This window comes from Ornithorhynchus anatinus, chromosome 3 (assembly GCF_004115215.2).
Source record: "Ornithorhynchus anatinus isolate Pmale09 chromosome 3, mOrnAna1.pri.v4, whole genome shotgun sequence".
NCBI classification, from domain to species: Eukaryota; Metazoa; Chordata; class Mammalia; order Monotremata; family Ornithorhynchidae; genus Ornithorhynchus; species Ornithorhynchus anatinus.
The window spans coordinates 18,417,931-18,444,800 of NC_041730.1; the positions used below are offsets into that span (position 1 = coordinate 18,417,931).

The following is a 26,870-nucleotide window of genomic DNA, read 5'->3' on the forward strand; positions in this document are numbered from 1 at the left end:
GGCTGCTAAAGAAGCTCTCTGAGCTGGGTTGGGGTTATGTCTGCCGGCATCATTTTTTAATGGCATTTGTTAAGCGCTGTGTACCAGGCACTGTATTAAGCTCTGGGGTAGACCCAGTCCCTGTCCCGCATGGGGTTTACGGTCTTGATCCCCATTTTACAGATGAGGCGACTGAGGCACAGAGAAGTGGAGGGGCTTGCCCAAGGTCACGGAGCAGGCAAGCGGCAGAGCCAGGATTAGAAGCCAGGTCCTCTGACGCCCGGGCCATTAGGCCACGCTGCTTCTCTAATGGACAACCTGATGACCCTGAATCTCTCCCAGCGCTTAGAAAAGTGCTCTGCACATAGTAAGCGCTTAACACATACCAACATTATCATTTGCTGCATTTCTCCCTGGGAGGGGATGTACAGGGGTGAGTTCAGTAGCATCGATTTGATTGATCGATTTCCCACACATTACACATAAAATAAGTCCGTCACTTCCAAATAGCAAAGGAGCATCCGATAATCATTCATTCATTCGACCATATTTATTGAGTGCTTACTATGTGCAGAGCACTGTACTAAGCCCTTTGGGGAGGAGGATATACAATAAACAGACACATTCCCTGCCCACAGTGAGGGTCGCGGTGGCCAGGCCGGCCAGAGGCTTAGAAACAACTAGCCAGAAGGAAAACAGGCCGTGAGCCCCATGTGATGAAGGGATGTGTCTGACCTGATTATCTTGTATCTGTCACAGTGCTCAGCCCAGTGCTTGACACATAAAAAGCACTTAATAAATACCACATTTATTGGAGGAATCTCTGGAAGATATAGGAAGTGGCATGGCCCCGTGGATAGAGCACGGGCCTGGGAGTCAGAGGGATCTGGGTTCTAATTCCCGCCTCACCACTTGTCTGCTGTTTGAACATGAGCAGGTCACTTCCCTTCCCCTCCCCTCAGCACTGTGCTCATTTGTATATATTTTTATTACCCTATTTATTCTGTTAATGAGGTGTCCATCCCCTTGATTCTATTTATCGTGATTATGTTGTCTAGTTTCTGTCTGTCTCCCCCGATTAGCCTGTGAGCCCGTCATTGGGCAGGAATTGTCTCTGTCTGTTGCCGAACTGTACATTCCAGGTGCTTAGTGCAGTGCTCTGCACATAGTAAGCGCTCAATAAATACTACTGAATGAATGAATCAACTTCCCTATGCCTCAGTTACCTCATCTGTGAAATGGAGATTAAGAGACTTTGAGCCCCATGGGGGATATGAACCGTGTCCGACCCGATTAGCTCATGTTTCCCCAGTGCTCAGTACGGTACCTGGAACATCGTAAGCACTTACCAAGTACCATTAGAAAAAAATTCCAGGCTGACCAAACATCCTGATCTAGCTGGGGCAGCACCAGATTGGGAAGGACCAATGAGCAGCAGCTGGGTCAATCCCAGATTTTCCCAGCCAGTCTCAGAACCAAGTGGGAACCCCAAGCTCCTGAACAACAAGGCCCAAGGTAGGCCTTGATTAATCCCGGCGTTTCTTTGTTTGGGCTTGAAGCCTGTGTGAATGAGCGCACATGCCTCGGCTCCAGAGGATCCTAGGAAGGGTAGCCCCAGAGTTTATGTTTGTACAACTCTAAAAGTAAGACAAGGCAATGGTAGCCCCAGGTTTATGTTTGTACAACTCTAAAAGACAAAGAACTCTCGACATATGTTCTGGGTCTGGATTTCCCAGAGGCCAAACCGCCTAATCCCCGACCCCCAAACTCCACCTCACCAAATGTTGCATGTTGTCACCTGGGATATGCAAATAGGAAGGAACGAATCGTATCAGGGAGGCTGAGGGGAACTCCCAAGTTAGCGACTCAAAAGGAGAGCATATAAAGGAGGACGTAGAAGCCCAACGCCTCCTAATCGGTCAAGTGGCAACGAGACAGACATGAAGAAGTTTCAGTTCATTCTCTTTCTCCTGAGCCTTTCCTGGACTTCGGCTGGAGGTGGACAAACATGCTGTGAGTACAGACTCGTTCCGCCGGGGAATCGATGGGGAGATAATATGGCAGTCAGAAGGACGTGGGTTCTAATGCCGGCTCCGCCACCTGTCTGCTACGGGACCTTGGGCAGGCCACTTCTCTGGGCCTCGGTTACTTCATCTGTAAAATGGGGATTAAGACCGTGAGCCCCAAGTGGGACAGGGACTGTGTCCAACCCGATGGTGTTGTATCTACCTCAGTGCTTAGAACAGTGCTTGACATATAGTAAGCGCTTAACACATACCATCTTCAGTGGAAAGAGCCCGGGCTTGGGAGTCAGAGGTCATGGGTTCGAATCCCGGCTCCGCCACTTGTCAGCTTTGTGACTGTGGGCAAGTCACTTCACTTCTCTGGGCCCCACTTACCTCATTTGTCAAATGGGGATGAAGACCGTGAGCCTCACGTGGGACAACCTGATTACCCTGTATCTACCCCAGCAGCTTAGAACAGTGCTCTGCACATAGTAAGCGCTTTATGAGAAGCGGCGTGGCTCAGTGGAAAGAGCACGGGCTTGGGAGTCCGCGGTCATGAGTTCGAATCCCAGCTCTGCCACTTGTCAGCTGTGTGACTGTGGGCAAGTCACTTAACTTCTCTGTGACTCAGTTCCCTCATCTGGAAAATGGGGATTAAGACTGTGAGCCCCACGTGGGACAACCCGATTCCCCTATGTCTACCCCAGCGCTTAGAACGGTGCTCGGCACATAGTAAGCGCTTAACAAATACCAACATTATTATTATTATTAAAATGGGGATTAACTGTGAGCCTCCCGTGGGACAACCTGATTACCCTGTATCTACCCCAGCGCTTAGAACAGTGCTCTGCACACAGTAAGCGCTTAATAAATACCAACATTATTATTTCACTTCTCTGAACTTCAGTTCCCTCATCTGTCAAATGGAGATTAAGAAAGTGAGCCCATGTGGAACAGGGACTGTGTCCAACCTGATTATCTTTTATCTAGCCCAGCGCTCCAAACAGTGCCTGGCACCTAGTATGCACTCAGTGGCTACCACAATTATCATTATTACTAACCATTTGCTCTGCACGCGGTAAATGCCACTGATCGATTGATTACAATCCTGAAAACGCTACACTTTCATAGCACCGCTCTGTTCGAAAGGGTCAGACTGTATCGCCAACAGTAGTCGATTCAGAATCGACCCGGCAAACTTGGCGACTTCTTGGTCACCTCACTGACATAGGGAAGGCTCCTGCAGGTCCCCTTGACTGGGTTTGCTAAACATACACATTCATAGTAATAATAATAACAATGATGATGGTATCTGTTAAGCGCTGACTACGTGCCAGGCACTGTACTAAGCGCTGGGATGGGTACAAGCAAATTGAGTTGGACACAGTCCCTGTCCCACGTGGGGCTCAGATCTGTCTTTTCTTATGCTGTCGAGTCGTCGCTGACCCGTAGCGACTCCGTGGACTCATCTGTTTCAGAAAGCCCCACTTCCATCTGCAGTCGTTCGGGAAGTGGATCCATATGGTTTTCTTGGTAAAAATACAGAAGTGGCTTACCTTTGTCTTCCGTCACGCAGTAAACTTGAGCCTCCACTCTTGACTCTCTCCCACGCCACCGCTATCCAGCACAGATGAGTTTTGACTTGTAGCAGGCGGCCTTCCGCTCGCTAGCCACTGCCCAAGCTAGGAATGGAATGGGTAGGCCTCTGCTTGACTCTCCCTCCCGGGGTTGAGACTGGTGGACTACTGCAAACTCTCCAGGTGCGATCCTGAGAGGGGCAATCCCCATTTTACAGATGAAGTAACTGAGGCACAGAGAAGTGATGCCACTGGCCCGAGGTCACACAGCAGACAGGTAGGCAAGCTGGGGTTGGAGCTCAGGACCTTCTGACTCCCAGGTCTGTACTCTCTCCTCCACAACATGCTGCTTCTCTAAACCAGCCACTAAAACCTTCCGCTGGGACTTAAGGGCCGCCCCGTGTGGGCAGAGATCGTCTCTCTTTTTTGCTGAATTGTACTTTCCAAGTGCTTAGTACAGTGCTCTGCACACAGTAAATGCTCAATAAATAGGATTGAATAAATGAATGTCACAGCTGTTACAAATGCTAATTAGCCCCCAAACTGGCAAAGACTGCTTTCCTTTTCATTTTACAGTGGAACATTAATCTATTAATCATTATTGAGCACTTAAACTGTGTACAGAGCGCTATTCTAAAGGCTTGAGAGAGAAAAATAGAATAGAGTTGGTAGGTAGGATCCCCGCCCACAGAGATCTTACAGTCTAGGTATATTTTAAAGAGAGAAATAAAATAGCAGAACTATGAGGTACTCCGTTCCACACCCCTTAACAGCAACTAGAAAAATGGCTTCTTTCAGGATACCACCATACTGAACCTCTGAATCTACTGAATCTGCTGAAATAATAATAATTTGCGTATTTGTTAAGCACTTCCTAGGTGTCAAGCACTGTTCTAAGCAATGGGGTAGAACCAGGTTCATCAGGTTGGATCCAGGTCCTGTCCCACATGGGGCTCACAGTCTAGGTAGGAGGGAGAACATAGATTAGACTGCGAGCCCATCACTGGGCAGGGATTGTCTCTATCTGTTGCCAAATTGTAGATTCCAAGCGCTTAGTACAGTGCTCTGCACATAGTAAGCGCTCAATAAATACGATTGAATGAATATACTGAATCCCCATTTTGCAGCTGAGGAAACTGAGGCCTAGAGAAGTTTAGTGACTCACTCATGGTCTGAAAGTCAGAGAAAGGTCAGGGAAGAGGATTCTCTGGGGCCAAATACCTGAATAACTGGTCTACTGCTTTCTTGTTTTCAGCTGTCCCCGCAGCAAAGCAGGCCTTGGTTACTGGCCTCCAGGACATCATGGAGAACTCCGTGACCCCATCTTCCTTCGTCAACCCCAGCATCCTGATTGCCATGAACTTGGCTGACACTGAAAACACAGAGGCCCAGAAGCTCCTGACAGAACAGATCCTAGCCAAAGATACCACAGGTGAGACATTCCCAGCTCAGAGACTGACTCTACCAACTCATAATTCCCTCTTAAAAATTCCCCTAAACCTGCCTGTGACCCTTCCTTTCCCTCCCTGCCTCCCCCTTCTCCATCACACACATACACCCACACACACAGACACTTCCCTAAATAATGCATCCTCTAAAAAACAGTGAAAATAATTCATGGAAGCCCTTAGTATCCATGCCGCCTTCTTCCTTTGTAATTGCAGTATTTACAGCAACAAATTCAGTGCTTTTCGCACCGTAGGCTTTTAAATAAAAACCGTTGCTGATGATATTTATCTGACCAGATGTCGTTTCTTACCCAATGCTTGACTGATGAGCGAGACCAGGGAAGGAACAACAGAATTATGGTCCCTGGTACAGAGTTCTAACTATGGGATTTGGTATCATCAGTAAGGGGATGGGTGGGGAAAGGGGAGAGTAGTAGAGATAATAGTAGCGTTTACTGAGCAACCATTCGGTGCAACGCACTGTACTAGGTGCTGGGGAGTACTGAATAACAAAGTGTTGGGCTCCCTGCTCTCAAGGAGCTTATACTTTAATGGAGAAAATGGGAGAGAGAGAGGGAGATAAAGAGAGAGAGAGATGGAGATATCCCTCAAGTGTTCCTCACACCTGTATTCCACACAGAAGATGGACCACTAAGAACCTTCAACACCTCAAGATCCTTGAGGACAGGGATCGTGTCTACCAATTCTATTGTTTTATATCCTCCAAAGGGCTGAGTGCTGAGCTCTGCACACAGTAAGTGCTCAGTCAGTACCACTGATTGATCGATTACACATTTCAAGTCCAATTGCTGAGTCCAGTCATCTTCCAGTCCAGCTCCATGATTTATCCTGCATGGAGCTGGAGATAATTCGGAAGAGGGACGGGCCCATAAAAGCCACAAGGCACTTGGCCCCATTGCACTGGAACGTCAGGGCACCACAGAGTAGTAATTTAAGTGAATGGTCCCCCCGGTCCCTAAGGAAAAACATTTTACAAAACCACTCTTCCTGAATTTCCAAGCAGAGGAGCTGTGGGCTCGAAGGAAGGAGACCCACGTCTCACCCTCCCTCCCTGTATCTCCCCAGAACATACCATCGGCCAACTGGCCCTCGACGTTCTGGCCCTCGCCTCATCCTGCCGGCATTCTGGGAACCGACTCTCATCCCTGCAAAAGAAAATGGAGAACTGGGCACCCACAAGTAAGAAGGAGGGAGAGAGGAGGAGGAGCGTGTCGACCTGTCCTCCCTGGGAGGTTTAAACCTTGAGGGGAAGGGTATTCACCCGAGAAAGGATCTTGAGAACGATTCTCCCAAAATGAATTTCTCTCGGGGATTCTGGCCTGGGTCATTCCATCCTCACAGGACGTAGGAATTTCCCTTTGAAAATTCCATGAGTGGAGAATTCACTCTCTTCAGCCCTGGAGTTGAACAATCCCCACTTTCCCTAGGGATCCTGAGGGTTCATCCCATCACTCCATTTTATTTCAAGTAAGTTCCATTCTCCTACTTACCCTGGGGGAACAGTGAAGCCGTCTCTTGCTCCCAAATGCTCCTTTCCAGAAACAACAGGGGCCCTGAAGTTTCTCCCTCAGAATCAAGGCAATGAGATGACCCATCTCGTGCTCTCTGGTTCACCGCAACAGGCCAGACGGAAAGCAAAATAACCTTCTACCAGCCGAGTCTGGCAATCCTAGCCCTGTGCCTGAAGAGTCCAGAAGACATCTTGCCCTTGGCAGCCCGCTTTGCCAAAACCCTGTTGGTCAATACATCGCCCTTCAGTGTGGGTAAGGCAGAGGCTGTGCCAAACCATGGCCACTTGCGTGAACTCCAAGAGGTGGTCACAGAAAGGTGGAAACTTGGAAAGGTGGGAGGTGGAGGTGGAGTGGGGGTGCGCATCAAGGACGAGACCGGGGGGGTCTTCTTTTTTGTGTGTGGTATTTGTTAAGTGCTTACTATATGCCAGACACTGAACTAAGCACTGGGATAGATTCAAGATAAGCAGGTCAGACACAATCCCTGTCCCACGTGGGGCTCACGGTCTTAATCCCCATTTTACAGTTGAGGGAACTGAGGCAAAGAGAAGCGAAATGGCTTGCCCAAGATCATGCAGCAGACAAATGGTGGCGCGGGGATCAGAACCCCAGTCCTTCTGACCTCCAGGCCCGTGCTCTATCCACTAGGCCACGCTGTCTCCTGTGAGGACTCAGAAACATAGAGCTATGCAGAAGACCTCAAATGGGGAAATCTCAGTTCCTGACTGGGACTAGTCCAGGCAAATAAATGAAATCATGGTCCCACTCCCTTTTCCACACACTTTCTGTCTGTCCCTGGATTGCTCATTTCTTCTCCTTTTCTTAGACTCATCCAGCCTTTGCCTTTCCTCATCACTTGTCCCCCTCCCGGAACCATCTACTTCCTCTGCAAAACCAAAACAACACAAGTCAATAAAATTGCCATCTCCTCTTCTTTCTTCTCTCTAACAATTGCTCTTCCTCCCTTCCTCCGCTGAAACCCCTCCCTCCTTGCAGTCTGACCCCTGACATCTCTACACATTAATCTACTAATTCCCGAAAAGCCCCTCCTTGCTCCAGTGAGTTTCGATCCGTAGATCCCTGTAGGAGGGAATTCAGACCTGTAGTCTCGTGTTTTTACAAGATTAAATCACCCTCTCCTTTCCTCACCCAGGGATGCTTTTCACTGGGCTGGAAGATATTTGTCCCATAGATATTCACCTTCACTGGAGGGGAATAAGGACTCTTCTTAGTCTTTTGAAATAATAATACTAACTGAGGTATTTATGAAGTGGTTACCCTCTGCCGACACTGCACTGAGCGATAGGATCGATACGCTAACGTGCTGATCGGACACAATCCCTCACCCACATGGGGTTCACAGTTGGAGGGGAAGAGAGACCAGGTAGTTACTCCTGATTTTACAGGTGAGGAAACTGAGGCATGGAGAAGTTAAGTGACTTCCCCAAGGTCAGACAACAGGGTTATAAAAGGCTCGGGATGGAAACCCAGGTTCTGTATTCTCTCCCAGCACTTATTACAGTGCTCTGCATACGGTAAGCGCTTAGTAAATATTAATAATACTACTCTGTCTTGGAGGCCCGTTCTCTTTCAACTAGGCCATCCCGCTTCTGGAGGAAGTGCCTACCACCTGGCTGGGGGTCATCTTCGTAAGGTTTCAGATGCCTCTTCCGAGTATTCATCCCCAACTCTAGATAGAACAAGGGGCTGGGAGTCCGAAGGACCTAGTTTCCAATCCCGTCTCTGCCGCTGGTCTGCTGTATGACCTTGGCCGAATCACCTGACTTCAGCTGCCTCATCTGTAAAATGGGGATTAAGACTGTGAGCTCCGTGTGGGACAGGGACTGTATCCAATCTGATTAACTGTCACCTAGCCCAGAGCTTAATACAATGTCTGACACATTCATTCAATAGTATTTATTGAGCGCTTACTATGTGCAGAGCACCGTACTAAGCGCTTGGAATGAACAATAAGGCAACAGAGAGAGACGATCCCTGCCCAATGATGGGCTCACTGTAAGGGCATAACAAATACCACCTAAAAAAACTCTCCTGATGCTAATTTTTCTCTCTGCTGAGCATAATGGAGAGAGCACAGCACAGTGGATAGAGCACAGGCCTGGGAGTCAGAAGGTCATGTCTCCTAATCCCGGCTCTGCCGCTTATCTGCTGTATGACCTTGGGCAAGTCACTTCACTTCTCTGGGCCTCAGTTACCTCATCTGTAAAAGGGAGATTGAGAGTGGGAGCCCCACGTGGGACAGGGACTGTGTCCAACCTGATTTGGTTGGATCCACCCCAGCGGTTAGTACAGTGCCTGGCATATAGTTAGAACTTAACAAATACCACAAGCATCATTATTATTCGACACTATTCCCCATTCACAATTCAGAGGGAAAGAGTATCCAACTTCCAGATGGACCTTCCCCGCAGAGTGAAGGGGAAATTGCCAAACCAGATATCTTAGCCCCAAAGAGGAAGTAATAACAATAAATAATAATAATAATGGCATTTCTTAAGTGTTTACTAAGTGTCAAGAACAGGGGTAGATACAATATGAGTAGATTGGACACAGTCCAAGACCCACACAGGGATCAAAGCCTAAGGGGGAGAGAGCCAGGCATTTAATAGACGGGGAAACTGAGGGCTAGAAAAGTCAAGTGACTTGCCCATAGTCACTCAATAGACAAGTGGCGCAGCTAGGATTAGAACTCAAGTCCCAGGCCAGTGCTCTTTCCACTAGGCCACCCTGCAGTACTTGGATACCGAGTGGGTGCCTTCATTCATTCAGTTGTATTTATTGAGCGCTTACTGTGGGCAGAGCAGCGCTCAAGAGAGTACAATATAACAGTAAAGAGACTCATTCCTTGCCCACAACGAGCTCAAAGTCTAGAAGGGTAGAAAGACATTAATAAAAATAAATTAATAAATTACAGATATATACACTAGTGCCTTGGGGCTGGGAGGGAGGACGAATGAAGGGAGCAAGGCAGGGCGATGCAGAAGGGACTGGGAGAAGAAGAAAGGGAGGCAGTCAGGGAAGGCTTCTGGGAGGAGATGCGCCGTCAATAAGGATTTGAAGCAGGGGAGAGAATTGTCTGTCAGATTTGCGGAGGGAGGGTGTTTCAAGCGTGGCTCAGTGGCAAGAGCCCGGGCTGGGGAGTCAGTGGTCATGGGTTCGAAGCCCAGCTCGGCCACTTGTCAGTTGGGTGACTGTGGGTCACTTCACTTCTCTGGGCCTCAGTGACCTCATCTGTAAAATGGGGATGAAAACTGGGAGCCTCACGTGGCACAACCTGATGACCCTGGATCTCCCCCACCGCTCAGAACAGTGCTCGGCACACAGTAAGCGCTTAACAAATACCAACGTTATTATTATTATTCTTCAAGCCACAGGCAGGTCACGGGCAAGGGGTCAGCAGTGAGTTAGACAAGATAGGGGTTAAGTGAGAAAGTTGGCATTAGAGGAGCAAAGTCATTAGTATTTAAACAATAATTTCAGCATGGGAAGAGACACCGATTTTTAGCCGGAGGATGGAGAGAGGGTCCCCCGTGGCCAGATTTTTCCAGGGTTCCTATTGAGCAAATTTAATTTTCCCGCATCTGCTCTGATCCCAGCTCTGCCACTTGGCAGCTGTGTGACTGTGGGCAAGTCACTTCACTTCTCTGGGCCTCAGTTACTTCATCCGTAAAATGGGGATTAAGAATGTGAGCTTCACGTGGGACAACCTGACAGTTGATGATGACAACTGTCTCTACCCCAGTGCTTAGAACAGCGCTCTGCACATAGAAAGCGCTTAACAAATACCAACGTCATTATTATTATCTAACTCTTGTTCTCATTCCCCGCATGAGTGATGTGCAGACACGGGCGCCGTAGCAACCTTGGCTCTGACCTGTATGTACAGTAAGATCCCCATAGGCGTGGAGGACGGTTTCGGAGAACTCTTCGGGCAGGTTCTGAAAGAAATGGTCGAGAACCTCAGCAGCAGGATCCAGGACAATGGTCTCATAGGCAACATCTACAGCACCGGCTTGGCGATGCAGGTAAATCAGCTTGACAGTGCAGGTAAATCGGTGGCTTCCCCTTAGAGAGTCCGCTGGGTCAAACATTATTAGTAACGTGACCTACTGGAAAAAGCCTGTGGCCTGGGGAGCCAAAGGATCTGGGTTCTAATCCCGACTCTGCCACTTGTCTGCTGCGTGACCGTGGGCAAGTCACTCAATAATAATAATAATGTTGGTATTTGTTAAGCGCTTACTATGTGCAGAGCACCGTTCTGAGCGCCGGGGTAGATCCAGGGTAATCAGGTTGTCCCACGTGAGGCTCACAGTTAATCCCCGTTTTACAGATGAGGGAACTGAGGCACAGAGAAGTGAAGTGACTTGCCCACAGTCACACCGCTGACAAGGGGCAGAGCCGGGATTCGAACCCATGAACTCTGACTCCCAAGCCCGGACTCTTTCCACTGAGCCACGCTGCTACTGCTCTGTGCCTTGGTTTCCTCAAGTGTACAATGGGGATTCAAAACCTGTTCTCCCTCCTACTTAGACCGTGAGCTCCACAGTGGGATAGGGACTGTGTCGGACCTGATCAACTCGTATCCACCCCAGCACTTAGAACAGTAACTGACACGTAGTAAGAGGTTAGGCACTGTAGTAAACGTTGGAGTAGATACAAGTTAATCAAGGGATCAGCCTGTCCCGCAGAGGGCTCACAGTCTTAACCCCCATTTTACAGATGAGGTAACTGAGGCCCAGAGAAATGAAGTGACTGCTCCAAGGTCTTACAGCGGACAAGTGGCGGAACAGGCGTTAGAACTCAGGTCCTTCTGATTCCCAGGCCCGTGCTCTATCCACTCGGCCACGCTGCTTCTCTAGTGCTTAACAAAATACCATAATCATAGTATTGAGGGTCAGGACACCTGGACTCTAGTTGTAACTTCTGCACTTGCCAAGTTGACTTCAGTTAAAGTCCTTTCATATTGCCAGGCCTCAGTTTCTCCAATGGTAAAATGGGGCTAGAGAGAGATCCTGAATGGGGGGGGGGGGTAACCTAATATTAGATTTTGTAGGGCCTTTTTGAGGAGGAATGAGAAAATATACATGGAAAAATGAACTTCTTGATCAGAAATTGCAGCATGAATCAAGGAATGATTGTCTAATCGTGATCAGAGTATTACATATTGATGGAATGATTCATACTTTTGTTTTCATCTGATTCTGAATCCTTTTCTCCTGCTCAGCCAAAATGACAATTTCCAGCCTCTTCTCCAAAACGGAAACTCTTTTCCCTTTTTTTAATGGTATTGATGAAGCCTAAAGGTGCCAAGCTCAGACACAAAGTGGCTTAGTGGATAGAGCATGGGCCTGGGAGTCAGAAGGACTTACGTTTTAATTCCGGTTCCACCACATGTCTGCTGTGTGACCTTGGGCAAATTACTGAACTTCTCTGGGCCTCAGTTATCTCATCTGTAAAACGGGGATTACGACTGTGAGTCCCAGGTGGTACAGGGACTGTGTCCAACCTGATTAACTTGTATCTGCCCCAGCGCTTAGAACAGAGGTTGGCCCTTAGTATGCACTTAACGAGTACCATAATAACTATCGTTATTACTATATCAGACACAGTCTCTGTCCCCCATGAGGCTCACAGTCTAAGAAATAAGCAGAGCAGGTGTCTTTTCTCCATTTTAGAGATAAGAAAATTGAGGCCCAAAGAGGGTAAATGACTTGCCCAAGGTCATCCAACAGACTAGTGGCAGAATTAGAACCCGGGTCTTGGGGCTCCCGTACCTGTGCTCTTTTCACTAGGCCATGCTCCTTGGAATCCAGAGCTCCTGTGATTTTGAGAGATTCTACTGATTGGATACCCGGTGATAATATGAATTATGGCAGTATTGTCACAGTGGGAAGGGGAAAACTGGTCCAGAACTTGCTGGGAGTTTGCCTGTCAACTTGTCTCAGCTCCCAGGGATTTTAGGGGTAATTCTGAGGTTAAATGCTAAGCACAACCAGGTCATCACTCCCCTCTTAATGAACTCATATTGAAATATGTTTCCAAGACGCCTTCCCTGGTTAAGCCCTCTTCTCCCCAACTCCCTCTCCCTTCCGTGTTGTCAAGTGCGTAAATGCACTTGAATTTCTGGCCCAACTGCACTTCTATACATATCTTTTAAGCGTATACTACAAATTGTTTATATTACTGTCTCTCTCCCCCCCGCTAGACTGTAAGCTCACTGTGGGCAGGACACATGCCTACCAATTCTGTTGTATTGTACTCCCCCGCAGTGCTTAGAGCAGTGCTCTGCATACGGTAAGTGCTCAATAAATACTGCTGACTGACTGACTGAACGTAGGAGTATATAGTGACTCGTGATGTAGAAGGAACATCCAAGCCTGGAACATAAATGGTCCTAAGAATTATAATAATTGTGGTATTTGTTAAGTACTTAGGCACTGTACTAAGCACTGGAGTGAATACAAGCAAATACAGTTGGACACAGTCCCGTCCCACTGGGGCTCACGGTCTTAATTCCCATTTTACAGATGAGGTAACTGAGGCACAGGAAAGTGACTTGCCTAAAGTCACCCAGCTGACAAGTGGCAGAGCCAGAATTAGAACCCAGGTCCTCCTGACTCCCAATGCCCAGGCTCTATCCACTAGGCCACGCTGTTTCTCAGCACAGTGGTGATGATGATGATGATGATGGTGAGGGGGGTGAGGATAATGGTGATGATACTGAAAATGATAGGGTGATGGTGATGATAATGACGGCGTTGATGGTGACCATGAAGAGGATGATGAGGGGATGGTGGTGGTGATGATGGTAATGATGATGAGGATGATGGCCACCCTCAAGGTTTGGGGGTCCAGCATCCTGGCAGATGATTAATGAATAATAACGAATCAACTCCCGCTGCTGCAGGCTTTCGTCTGCACTGCGGAATCTCTCCAATGCTGAATCTCTCTTTGCGTCCCAGGCCCTCTCTGTCTCACCTGTGCAGCCTAACCGAAAATGGGACTGCAAGAAGACTATGGATACTGTACTCCTGGAGATCGAACAGGAGAAATTCAACAACCCCATGGCCATTGCTCAGATCCTGCCTTCCCTGAAAGGCAAAACCTACCTGGATGTGGTCCACGTCACGTGTTGTTCCGGTAAGAATTTCCCCAAATCCACCATCCATTAAGGAATTAAAATGGGCAGGAGGTGTTTCTCCTTCAGCTCTCAGACCCAAAGCAAAATCCAAAAAGATCCAGATTTGTGGTTCTGGTTTCACTGACCCGCCCCGTTCCTGCTCCGTCTGTGGGGTCTCAAGTGTTCCAGGAATCTCTAGACATCTTGCCATGGTAACCAAGTCAAATATTCTGGAATGCTCTTGCTCGATTGCTGCATGACTCCTTGGCTGGCAGAGGTGTCCCTGATGAATTCGTTCATTCAATCGTACTTAATTAAGCACTCACTGTGGCAAAGCACTGTACCAAGTGCTTGAGAAAGTAGAATATAACAACAGATACATTCCCCGCCCACAACGAGCTCACAGTCTGGGGATGGAGGGTGGGGGGGAGACAGACATTAATATACATAAATAAATAAGTAAATAAATACATTTCAGATATATACATATGTGCTGTGGGGATGGGAGGGAGGATGAATGAAGGGAGCAAGTCAGGATGACTCAGAAGGGCTGGGGAGAATAATAATGTTGGTAGTTGTTAAGCGCTTACTATGTGCAGAGCACTGTTCTGTTGGTATTTGTTAAGCGCTGTCCCACGTGGGGCTCACAGTCTTCATCCCCATTTTACAGATGAGGTAACTGAGGCCCAGAGAAGTTAAGTGACTTGCCCACGGTCACACAGCTGACAAGGGGCAGAGCCGGAATTCGAACCCATGACCTCTGACTCCCAAGCCCGGGCTCTTTCCACTGAGCCAGGGGGCTTAGTCAGGGAAGGCTTCTTGGAGAAGATGTGCCTTCAGTAAGGTTTTGAAGTGGGAGAGAGCAATTATCTGTCTGATATGAGGAGGGAAGGCGTTCCAGACCAGAAGTAGGAGGTGAATGAGAGGTCGCCGGCAAGATAGACGAGATTGAGGTACAGTGAGAAGGTTAATATTAGAGGAATGAAGTGTGCAGGTCGGGTTGTAGGGGGAGAGTAGCATGGTGAGGTAGGAGGGGGCAAGGTGATTAAGTGCTTTAAACCCAACGGTGAGGAGTTTTTGTTTGATGTGGAAGCGGATGGGCAACCACTGGAGTTTCTTGAGGAGTGGGAAATGTGGTCTGAATGTTTTTGATGGAAAATGATCCGGGTGACAGAATAGATTATTAGGGACTGGAGTGGGGAGAGACAGGAGGGCAGGGAGGTCAGCAAGGAGGCTGATGCAATAATCCAGGTGCGGTAGGATGAGTGACTGTATTAACGGGTTAGCAGTTTGGATGGAGAGGAAAGGGTGGATTCTGGTGATGTTGTGAAGGTAGATCGGACAGGATTTAGTGATGGCTTGAATATACGGGTTGAACGAGAGAGAAGAATCAAGGATAATGCCAAGGTTAAGGGCTTATGAGACAGTGAGACGGCGGTGCCGTCCACAGTGACGGGAAAGTGAACGGGAGGTCGGGGCTTGGGTGGGAAGTTAAGAAGTTGGGTTTTAACCATATTAAGTTTGAGGTGATGGGAGGACATCCAAAGAGAGATGTCTTGTAGGCAGGAGGAAATGTGAGACTGCAGAGAGGGAGAGAGATCAGGGCTGGAGATGTAATAGCAGCCAGGCTCTCCGGATTTGCTTTTCTGGTGTTTTCTCTCACGAGAGACAAGATAGCTGAGTTCAGGCGATGGACTGGTAATCCATTCCCACTTCCCCATTCCCCTGCCCCATCTAAGCCCCATCCTCCCCTTCCCCCATGCTCCTTCTTCCCCCCATCCTTCCCCTGCCCACTCCCACCTCCATCCTCCCTTTCCCACTCTTTCTACCCTTCTGTCCTCATCTCCCATCACCCTGACTTCCTTTGCCCTTCCTCCCTCTCTCTGCCCCACAGCACTTATGTATATATCTGTCATTTTATTTATTTCTATTGATGTCTGTTTATTTGCATCGATGTCTGTCTCCCCCCTCTAGACTGTGAGCTCACTGTGGGAAGGGATTATCACTTTTAATTGCCTTATTGTACTTTCCCAAGCACTAGAGCACTGTACTAAGTGCTTGGGAAAGTTCAATCAAGCAATTAAAAGTGTGCTCTGCACACAGTAAGCGCTTAATAAATGCAATTGCGCTGGGCTTTGAATGAATCCTTGTCTCACCTCTTTCCCTCCAAACTGTGAGGTCGTGGGCAGGGGGCATGTCTACCAACTCTCATGTAGTGCACTCCCTCAAGTGCTTAGTACAGGTGCTCTGCACCCAGGAGGGCTCAATAAATACCACTGATGGGTTAAGCGCCTGTGTTCTGGGTCAATCTAGAATACACAGGCAAGGCTGAACAGCTACTCACCTAAACTGGACAGTGTCTAATGGCCACGTTAAAGCTGATTTTAAATTTTGAAAGTTTTCCAAGCCTTTAAGCAGCCCCTAGAATGAAAATGGAAGCTTCCAAGGATACCTGGTGTTCAGAAAATTTCCGCAGGGTGATTCAATCACTTCCAACCCCTGGGGAGGGGACATGGAAATTCTTGCACATCCTCGATCGGTACCTTTCCACTCTAATTCTTTTGTCTCCATAGATCATGAGGGAAAGACCATCTCCTCCTCCTCTTCCTGTCCTCTTCCAACCTCACCTTCAAATATTACAGTGCACTACACCATCAATAATCAGCTGAGAGGGGTGGAGCTCCTCTTTAAAGCCACTTTGGCGGTCAGCGTGCGCAAGGGCTCGGTCTTGCTTACTGTTCTCGAGGAAGCCCAGCGCATCAACTCCATGTTCAGGTGAGTGAGGACCCCAAAAAACTCAAGCGTGGCCCATCCACCTCCGCATCAAACAAAAACCCCTCACCACTGGCTTTAAAGCCCTCTGCAAATTGCCCCTTCCTATCTCACCTCGTACTCTCCTACTACAACCCAGCCCGCACACTTCACTCCTCTAATGCTAATCTTCTCACTGTGCCTCAATCTCATCTAGCTCGTCGCCGACCCCTCACCCATGTCCTGCCTCTGGCTTGAACACCCTCCCTCCTCAAATCTGACGGTTACTCTCCCCCCCCTCTTCAAATCCTTATTGAAGGCACATCTCCTCTAAGAGGCCTTCCCTTAGAGAAGCAGCGTGGCTCACTGGAAAGAGCCCGGGCTTTGGAGTCAGAGGTCACGGGTTCGAATCCCGGCTCCGCCACTTGTCAGCTGTGTGACTGTGGGCAAGTCACTTCACTTCTCTGTGCCTCAGTTACCCCATCTGTAAAATGGGGATTACGACTGTGAGCCTCACGTGGGACAACCTGATTCCCTTGTGCCTACCCCAGCGCTTAGAACAGTGCTCTGAACATAGCAAGCGCTTAACAAATATCAACATTATTAAGCCCGCCTTCCCTCTTCTCCCACTTCCTTCTGCTTCGTCCTGACTTGCTCCCTTTGTTCTTCCCCCGTTTCAGCCCCATAGTACTCATGTCCATATCTGTAATTTTTTTATTTATATTAAGGTCTGCATCCCCCACCTCTAGACTGTAAGGTCGTTGTAGGCAGGGAATATGTCCGTCGTTGCGTTATACTCTCTCAAGGGCTCAGTACAGTGCTCTACACACAGTAAGTTCACAATAAACATGACTGACAATGAATAAATCCCCTTGATATATGCTCTTTCCCTCTCATTCGCCAACCATCTGGGAATGTGTCTACCAGCTCTGCTGCATTGCACTCTCCCAAGCGCTCAGTACACTAAGCGCTCAATAAATACCGTTAATGGATTGATTGAAGTCTTCCTCTCCCTCCCCACTTTCGAGTTTCCCTCATCTTGTCTAGTTCTGTATTTCCTCGCCTCTTCTCCATTTGGTGTCTCCCCTTCCCTCCGTTCTCCGTGTGCCCTGTGATTGTGCCAAATTGATCCAGAGATTTCCAATGTTTTGAGATCTCCTCTTTCTATTAGCTTTAAATACTCGGTGACATCCTGGGGGATCTTCATCTCGTCCATCAACAACCTGACTGAAAACGCCAACCAGAGGACGTACTGGCAGTTCCTCAGTGGCCAAACCCCACTGGATCAAGGTGGGAGAAATAAAGAAGTGGGGCATTTCTTCGGGGGTGAGGGAGTCGGTGTGGTAGGGGACGCTGAGGGCCGGGGAGAGCCAGTAAACCCTGCTTTCTTCTCCATTCTTCACTTCCCTCATTCAGGTTCTCCCTCATTTGTTCCTTTCCCTTCTTTATTTTTTAATGCTATTTGTTAAGCACTTACTACGTTCCAGGTGCTGTACTAAGCTCCTTCCTCTTCTGCTTTCTTCTCTGAGACAGTTCGCTACCGCTCTTCTGTCCCTTCCTTAACCCTTGGTTTCCTCAAAATCAGGATGACTGCACTGGGGCCTTGTCTAGAAATGAGATGAGACAGTGAAATTGATTTGAGGAAATAAAGCATCTTATATTTTCCTGTGAACACTGGAGCTAACGGAAACATAGCAACTCCAGACAAACAGCCCTCCTAGAACTCACTGGATTTTCTCACCCCATTCCCTAAAACTTATGATATTTTCTCCAGTGAGAGAAGTTTCCTCGGGGCCGGATGAAAAGAGGGTGTTTTATTCAAAGCTTTGAGGCGTGACGGGAGCAGTTTTCATTTGTCACCCTTTCCTGTCGCTGGAGTTCTCCGCTCTACTGGAGAGATAGGGTGGCGAGTTGGAAGAATTCCAGCCCTGAAAGTCAGAGGACCCAGGATCTAGCCCTGACTCTGCCCCTTGACTACTGTATGACTTCAGACAAGTCACTTAACTGCCCTGTGCCTCAGTTTTCCCATTTATAAAATGGGGATTCATTCATTCAATAGTATTTTTAAGCGCTATGTGCAGAGCACTGTACTAAGCGCTTGGAATGTACAATTCGGCAACGGATAGAGACAATCCCTGCTCAATAACGGGCTCACAGTCTAAACGGGGGAGACAGAAAACAAAGCAAAACAGAACAAAACAAGACAACATCACCAAGATAAATAGAATCATGGAGATATACACCTCATTAACAAAGTAAAGAGGGTAATAAATAATATATACAAATAAGCACAGTGCTGAGGGGAGGGGAAGGGGGAAGGGGAGGGGAGGAAGAGCGGAGGGAAAGGGGGAGATAATATTACCTTACCTTGCAGGGTTTTGTGAGGGCTAAATTAAAATAAATCACGTACCATACTTGGGTAATAAAAACATTAAATAGAACTCCCTCTGGACTATAAACTCATTGGGGGTGGGGACATGTGAGCCCGTTCATTGGGCGGGGATTGTCTCTATCTGTTGCTGAATTGTCCATTCCAAGCACTTAGTCCAGTGCTCTGCACATAGTAAGCGCTCAATAAATACTACTGAATGAATGAACTCTGTTATAGTGTATTCTCCCAAGTGCCTAGCACAGTACTCTGCACACGGTAAGCGATCGGTCAATACCATTGACTGATTAATTGATTTAAGAGAGCTTAGACAGATGCACTCGAGTAAGTGCCGTGTTTTGGAGCAGGTGTGGGGGAAGAGGAAGGGGGTAGAAGAGGAAGGAGGAGTGTATGTTCAAACGGTCTGGGTTTTGAGGAGGGGTGTGGATGAGCGGGAAGGGGAATGTGGGAGATGGGGGTTTAAATAATTCAAGTGAAATCTTGACCCGGAAGGGCTAAGGCTTCCAAAGGAAAGTTCTAATCCCCTCCTTTGAGGGAAGGAGATGGGACGAGTCACCGTGTCCGCTGCCTTCTCACCCACCTTCTCCTTTCCCTCCAGGTGTCTCCTTCTACGTTCCCTTCAACAACGAACACATCATGGCCAACTTCACTCAGTACTAAGTAATCTAGACGTCGCCTCCTTCTGCAGGGAAGTGTTCTTTTCGACACTAAGAGTGCACTCCTCCCCTCTCCCTGGCCCAGAGCCCTCGGAATCATTAGAATTTAGCCACTTGTCTCACGGAGAAATAAAATCTAACGAGGCTTTTGAAAATCTCTTGAACTTCTTCATGGTTTGGAAGTGCCGGGAGAGGCCCTGGGCTAAAATGTCCCCATTTCTCACATCATTTCCTTAGAGTGTATTATTTCCATTTTAAATAAGTTTCCCTTCTGGCTCAGGACCCAGGAAAATTCTTTCAACCTATTGCTTTGAAGCCAAGGTCAGGTTGCCCCAGATTTAGTCCCAACAGAAGAGCTAGGGTTAGTCCTTCTCTTCTGGAGCGACTTTGTCTGCTTAGGCTCTCCCTTAGTTCTACTGCTTTCTGGGTAAGAGATCACATTTGTCACCTGGACTACTTTGTCCTTAATTTTCTATTTCTCCTTGGGCCTAGCTTTCTCTAGGGCAAACACAACATCGCGTTTTCCTTCTGAATTCATTACGGACTATGGAAAGGTGAGAAAAACACCCTCACTTCTTACTTTTACCCAAAACAACCTATTTCCTCTGAGATAGAATCACCAGAGCCTTTGTGAGTGAATGGAGTCCATTTTCTAAGCCTGGCAGCTTCCATCTCCCTTTCCCGCTTTGTGTGAGTTTAATTCTTTTTTTTTTTTCACTTTTTTAAAAATGGAATTTGTCAAGTGCTAACTATGTGCCGGGCACTGTACTAAGTACTGAGGTACTGAGTTACAAGCTCATTCATTCAGTAGTATTTATTGAGCGCTTGCTATGTGCAGAGCACTGTACTAAGCGCTTGGAATGTACAATTTAGCAACAGAGACGATCCCTGCCCGGTGACGGGCTCACCGTCTAAACGGGGGAGACAGACAGCAGAGCAAAACGGAACAAAACAAAAAGACAACATTATCAAGATAAATAGAATCAATGTACGCCTCATTAACAAAATAAATAGGGTAATAAATAATATATACAAATGAGCACAGTGCTGAGGGGAGGGGAAGGGGGAAAGAGGAGGAGCAGAGGGTGGGGGGGAGGGGAGCTAATCAGGTGGGACCCAGCCCATGTCCCACATGAGGCTCACAGTGTTAATCCCCATTTTACAGATGAGGTAACTGAGGCTCAGAGAAGTGAATTGGCTTGCCCAAGGTCACACAGCAGACAAGAGGCAGAGCTGGGATTAGAGTCCAGGTCCTGCAGACTTCCAGTCCCATGCACTATCCACTAGGTCCTGCTGCTTCTCTACTATAAATGTAATAATGGTAGCAATAATGATAATAATAATGGTATTTGTTAAGCACTTATTACACACCAGGTACTGTATTAAACGCTGGGGTAGATACACGCAAATTTGGTTGGACACAGTACCTTTCCCACATGGGGCTTACAGTCTTAATCCCCATTTTCTAGATGAGGTAACTGAAGCACAGAGAAATGAAGTGACTTGACAAAGGTCACACAGCCAGCATACCAAGCACACTGACTGATGGATCGATTGTCCATGTCATTCATTCAGTCAGTCAGTCAATCATATTTACTGAGCGCTTACTATGTGTACAGCACTGTACTAAGCACTTGGAAAGTACAATTCAGCAACAGAGACAAGGGGAGAGACAGGAATCGAAACAAGTAAACAGGCATCAGTAGCATCAATATAAATGAATAGAATTATAGATATATACACGTCATATTAGACTGTAAGATCATCAAAGGGCAGGGACTGTCTCTGTTACCGATTTGTACATTCCAAGTGCTTAGTGCAGTGCTCTGCACATAGTAAGCGCTCAATAAATACTATTGAATGAATTAATATAAATAAAATTATAAATATGTACATATATACCCAAGTGCTGTCGGGGGAGAGAGGTAGACAAAGGGAGCGAGTAGGGGCGATGGGGGGGGGGGGGGCAGAGAAAAAGGGAGGGTTAGTCTGGGAAGGTCTCCTGGAGGAGGTAAACCTTCTTTGAAGGTTTGAAGGGAGGAGGTAGGATTGTTTGGCAGATGTGAGGAGGGAGGCATTCCAGGCCAGGGGTAGGACGTGGGCCAGGGGTCGACGACGACAACGGGACAGGTGAGAACGAGGCATCCTCCCTCTGGCCTGCAACTCCCTCCCCCTTAATACCCGATAGTCCACCACCACTCTCCCAACCTTCAAAGCCCTACTAAAATCACATCAAGAGGCCTTCCCTGACTCGTTTCCCCTACTCACTCTCCCTTCTGCATCGCCAAAGCACTTGGATCTGTATCCTTTCAGCACTTGATATTCACCCCACCTCAGCCCCACAGCACCTGTGTACATACATATCTGTAATTCATTTTAACGCCTATCTCCCCCCTCTAGACTGTAAGCTCCTTGGGGACAGGGAACCATTCCTACCAACTCTTCCGCAGTGTTCTCTCCCTAGCGCCTAGCACAGTCCTCTGCACAAGGTAAGTTCTCAATAAATGCTATCGATTGACTGACTTGAGAGGGCTTTCCCTCGGAACCGTGAGGGGCACGGAAAGCAACCACTCTGTGTCGTGGAGGCTGTTGAAGGCTTGAGATTTCAATTGGTAGCAAACAGGAGCAGGGGTGGAGCCAGGGAGAGAAGGAAAAAAAGGGACAGTGGGGAAGAAGGGAGAGCAAGGGTGGGAGGGAGGAGGAGCAGGGAGCTGGAGGAGTCGAGAGAAGGACAAAGGGAAGAAAGAGGGGAAAGAGAGTCAAGAAAGGCAGAGAGATGGCAGAGGCCAAGAGCCCACCAAGTTTGCTGGCCATGCCAGGTCCCCGACAGTCTTCCTGCTTTTTTCTCTTCACCTCTCCCCCAACCACCCTACTAATTTCAAGCTCAGGTCCCAGATGATTTAGGGAGCAGAGCCGTAAGGCTGATCACCCTCAGGAGGCTCAGTAATTCCATTCCTTAAACCCCTTCCCTTCCCTGTCATGTGACGCCCATGAGCCGGTAGGTCTAGCCAATTTGTCCAGCTGATTTACCGCAGACCAAATAGCTCAGTCACTCATGTCGGAAGGGACGTGGCCACCGAGGCACAAGGCCTGGGAGAGTTGCTCCAATTGGACTACGAAGGAACAACCTCGGTCAGCCAGAAAGAGATATTTTGCGGCCACCTGCCGGGCGATTTGACGGCCCCCAGCTGGACTTTTCCCCCCACCCACCTGTGGTCCACCCAACCTGGGTCTACCCACTTTCAGTGCTGCCCCAACCTATCACTAGGTCTTGGTTAAGCGGAGAAATAAAAAACACTGGGTTTGGGCAGTAATTATCAGTCTGTCAGTCAGTCAATCACATTTATTGAGCACTTATTGGGTGCAGAGTACTATATTAAGCACTTTGGAGAGTACAATGTAATAATAAACATTGAGCTTACTAAGCTCACATTTAGTATGTTTAGGAGCTTACTATGTGTCGGGCATCGTACTGATCACCGGGGTGGATGTAAAGTAATTGGGTTGGACAGAGTCCCTGTCCCACATGGAACTCCTAGTATTAATCCCCATTTTACAGATGTGGTAACTGAGGCACAGAGAAGTGAAATGTCATACCCAAGGTCGCACAGCAGATAAGTGGCAGAGCTGGGATTAGAACCCAGGTCCCTCTGACTCCCAGGCCCACGGGTCTATCCACTAGGCCATGCCTCATCTCTCAAAGTTGCCTCTAATCGCACGAATCGCCCTCAGCCGGCCTCTCAGTGGTTAACCTGCGTTCCACGCTTATTCCTTCGCCGGGACAAGAACAGATGGCTGTGGTCTTTCAAGCACTTCAGAGGCTCCCCGAAGTCTTAACTGATCCAGATTAGACCAAAATCATTTTGATTTTAGGGTCCAGCAGTAAAGGCCTCGGGAAAATAAAAGCTAGTGCGACATTGCTCTTAGCAGTTGGATCGCGGGAAGGTCAGGTGCTTTTGCGCACAGTCCCGGTGAAGGAGAAATAAACATTACCTATCCTAGCACATGACTCGCTGGGTCGAATATCAAGTGCCCAGAGGTCACAGATCCAAGAGCGTAGAACGACGCAGAAGGGAGAACGAGCCAGGGAAAAATAGGGCTTAAACTCAGTAGGCCTCTTGGAGGAGATGTGACCTTAATAACGTTTCGACGGTGGAGAGGGTGATGATCTGGAGTCTGTGGAGGGGGATGGAGTTCCAGGCTGGAGGGGAGACACTGTTCGAAGGAAATGAGCTTCTCAAGTACACACAGACTGTTGATGGATGAGAAATACCGTCATGACTATTTAGGGGTTTTAATGTTCTGACCAAGCACGATTTGAATTTTGCTTGTCAGATTATGTTTCAGTGGGTAAATTACTGAATCTCATGGAGTTCTGCAGATACACAAGCATATACTTTTATTTATATTGTGAATACCCGGATTAGGGAAGCAGCGTGGCTCAGTGGAAAGAGCCCGGGCTTGGGAGTCAGAGGTCATGGGTTCAAATCCTGACTCTGCCACTTGTCAGCTGGGTGACTGTGGGCAAGTCGCTTCACTTCTCTGGGCCTCAATTACCTCATCTGTAAAATGGGGATTAAGACTGTGCGCCTCACGTGGGACAACCTGATTACCCTGTATCTGCCCCAGCATTTAGAACAGTGCTCTGCACATAATAAACGCTTAACAAATACCAACATTATTATTATTATTACTTTTATTTATATTGTGAATATCTACGAGAGGCTTTGCTGTATTTACCATATTAGAGGACCACAACGTGTTTCGCTAGACACTTAGAGTTATAAAGAAAAATGCAGTGAGCTCCCCACCTAAAGGAGTAAACAAGACATATATGTCCTGGTAAAAAAAGATAACCTTTAAACAGTATACATTCAATAGTATTTATTGAGCGCTTACTATGTGCAGAGCACTGGAATAAGCGCTTGGAATGTACAAATCGGTAACAGATAGAGACAGTCCCTGCCCTTTGACAGGCTTAGAGTCTAATCAGGGGAGACGGACAGACAAAAACAATAGCAATGAATAGAATCAAGTATGTTCAAGCTACCCTCTTCTTATGAAGGAACATATCTAAAGGAATGAATTTAAATAATGATAATAATAATAGTTGTGGTATTTGTTAAGCGCTTACTATGTGCCAGTTGCTGTTGTAAGCTCTGGGGTAGATACAAGGTAATCCGGTGGGCTCACAGTCTTAATCCCCATTTTACAGATGAAGTCACTGAGGCACAGAGAAGTGAAGTGACTTGACCACAGTCACACAGCAGACGAGTGGAAGAGCCGGGATTAGAACCTACGACCTCTGACGCCCAAGCCCGGGCTCTTTCCACTGAGCCACACTACTTCTTTAAAGTCTTGTCCCAGTCAGGCAGGTCCTCAATCCCAAATGAGCTCAAATCTGGAATAACGGATCCATCAAGCTCAGGTGACCTGGATCAGCTTGAAGAATTACTTGACTGCCACTGTCGTCCATTTCTCCTCTCCTCCAAGTGTCCCAGTGGCTTCCTGTGTCCCTCCATAACCAACAAAAACTCCCCACCGTCAGCTACAAGGCTTCACCATCTGGTCCCACCTTTCTTCTGGTCCCACCTTTCTCCACTGCGGTCTTCACCCCCTATTCCCCACCTCTTTTCCTTTGTTCCTCCCAAGACGGTGCGCTTTTTTTTCTCTCTTTTTCGGTATTTCTTAAGCGCTTCCTGTGAGCCAGGCACTGTACTAAGCCCTGGGGTAGATACAAGCTGAAAGGGTGCTAAAAAGTAAATGAAAAGTCCAAAGGTTCAGGAGCAAAAATCCCCACATAGTACGGTAGATGCGGTCACGGAGAACAGCTTGTTTCATGAAAATTTCTACCGGATCACTGAATCAGTGGGAAATAAGGAGATAATAATATAAGGATTATTATATAATAGAATAATATAAGGATTATTATATAATAACATAAGGAGATAATAATATAAGGAATAAGGAAATAAAGAATCCAAGACCTCAAGATCTTAGATTTGGGGCACAGTCCATATCCCACATCGGGCTCACAGTAGTAATCCCCATTTTACAGATGGGGTAACTGAGGCACAGAAAAGTTAAATTTTTTTATGGTGTTTGTTAAGCACTTACTCTGTGCCAGGCACTGTTCTAAGAGCTGGGGTAGATGTCAGGTTGAACACAGTCCATGGCCCATATGGGCTCACAGTCATAATCCCCCTTTTTCAGATGAGGTAGCACTGAGGCCCAGAGAGAAGTGAAGTGACATGGCCAAGGTCACACAGCAGTCGAGGGGCAGAGCCGGGACTAGAACCCAGGTCCTTCTGACTCCCAGGCCCGTGCTCTATCCACTAGGCCACGCTGCTTGGAGGAGACACGGTAGACAGGCGGCAGGGCCGGGATTCTAGGCCACGCTACCTCTCACGCGGCTGCTTTTTCTGAGGCAGGAGGTAGGGTGAGGATCCCCCACAGGCAGATAGCGCTTCTCTTTCCCCTGGTTCACACTCCTTCCCAGTTAAGAACCCCCTCCTCCACAGAACCGACACAGTTCTCCTCGTATTCAAAGCCCTCCTAAAATCCCAAGTCCTCCTAAAATCCCCCGCCCCCCAGCGACCCTGCCCCGGCACCCTAAATTGCCTAAACCCACAGCCTTCTCTAGCCCTAATCAATTTACTTACACTCATCATACACACAGCACTTTTGTGTGACTGATTGTTCACCCGAACGAGCGAACGTTAAATTATCTTCATTACGAGAGGCAGCGTGGCTCAGTGGAAAGAGCCCGGGCTTTGGAGTCAGAGGTCATGGGTTCGAATCCTGACTCTGCCACTTGTCAGCTGGGTGACTGTGGGCGAGTCACTTCACTTCTCGGTGCCTCAGTGACCTCATCTGGAAAATGGGGATGAAGACTGTGAGCCCCACGTGGGACAACCTGATTCCCCTGTGTCTACCCCAGCGCTTAGAACAGTGCCCGGCACATAGTAAGCGCTTAAATGCCAACAGAAGTAATCTGCAAAATGGGTATTATGTACCCGGACAGTTGAAAAGTGGTGGAAGACTATACATTCTGGCACAGTGTCAGATCAAAGAGGAACAGGGCCCCTCTTCAGGAGACTTGTAGCCAAAATTCCATCCGTCGGAAGGAACGATTTAGTCTCATCCTATTTGGATGAAGTAATTTTCCGTACTGGCGACTGAAACTCTTCTCCCTGGGAATGAATGGTAACCTCTCCCTTGTCCATGACTCTTCTTTCTCTTTCCTCGTGTCTCTAATGATACCCGCGTCCTTCCAATTTAGGGAAGAGTTTCACTTCCTACTCAATAAATACCTTAGCAGCAAAGAAACCAGTGACGCATGTTTCTGGGTGTGTTCTGCGTTTGTCTCCAACCACAAGATGAAGCCAAGA

The 26,870-nt window shown here is 47.8% G+C and overlaps 1 protein-coding gene across 1 annotated transcript; it reads left to right on the forward strand.

Moving 5' to 3' along the window:
• The first annotated feature begins 1,406 nt into the window (after nt 1–1,406).
• On the forward strand, nt 1,407–19,634 carry CBLIF (cobalamin binding intrinsic factor). Its single transcript, XM_039911294.1, has 9 exons — nt 1,407–1,494; nt 4,818–4,994; nt 6,097–6,210; nt 6,654–6,794; nt 10,407–10,588; nt 13,526–13,703; nt 16,257–16,458; nt 17,606–17,724; nt 19,422–19,634. The coding sequence occupies exons 1-9, from the start codon at nt 1,407–1,409 to the stop codon at nt 19,481–19,483; spliced, it is 1,263 nt and encodes a 420-aa protein (XP_039767228.1). The 3' UTR covers nt 19,484–19,634.
• Nucleotides 19,635–26,870: the final 7,236 nt, after the last annotated feature.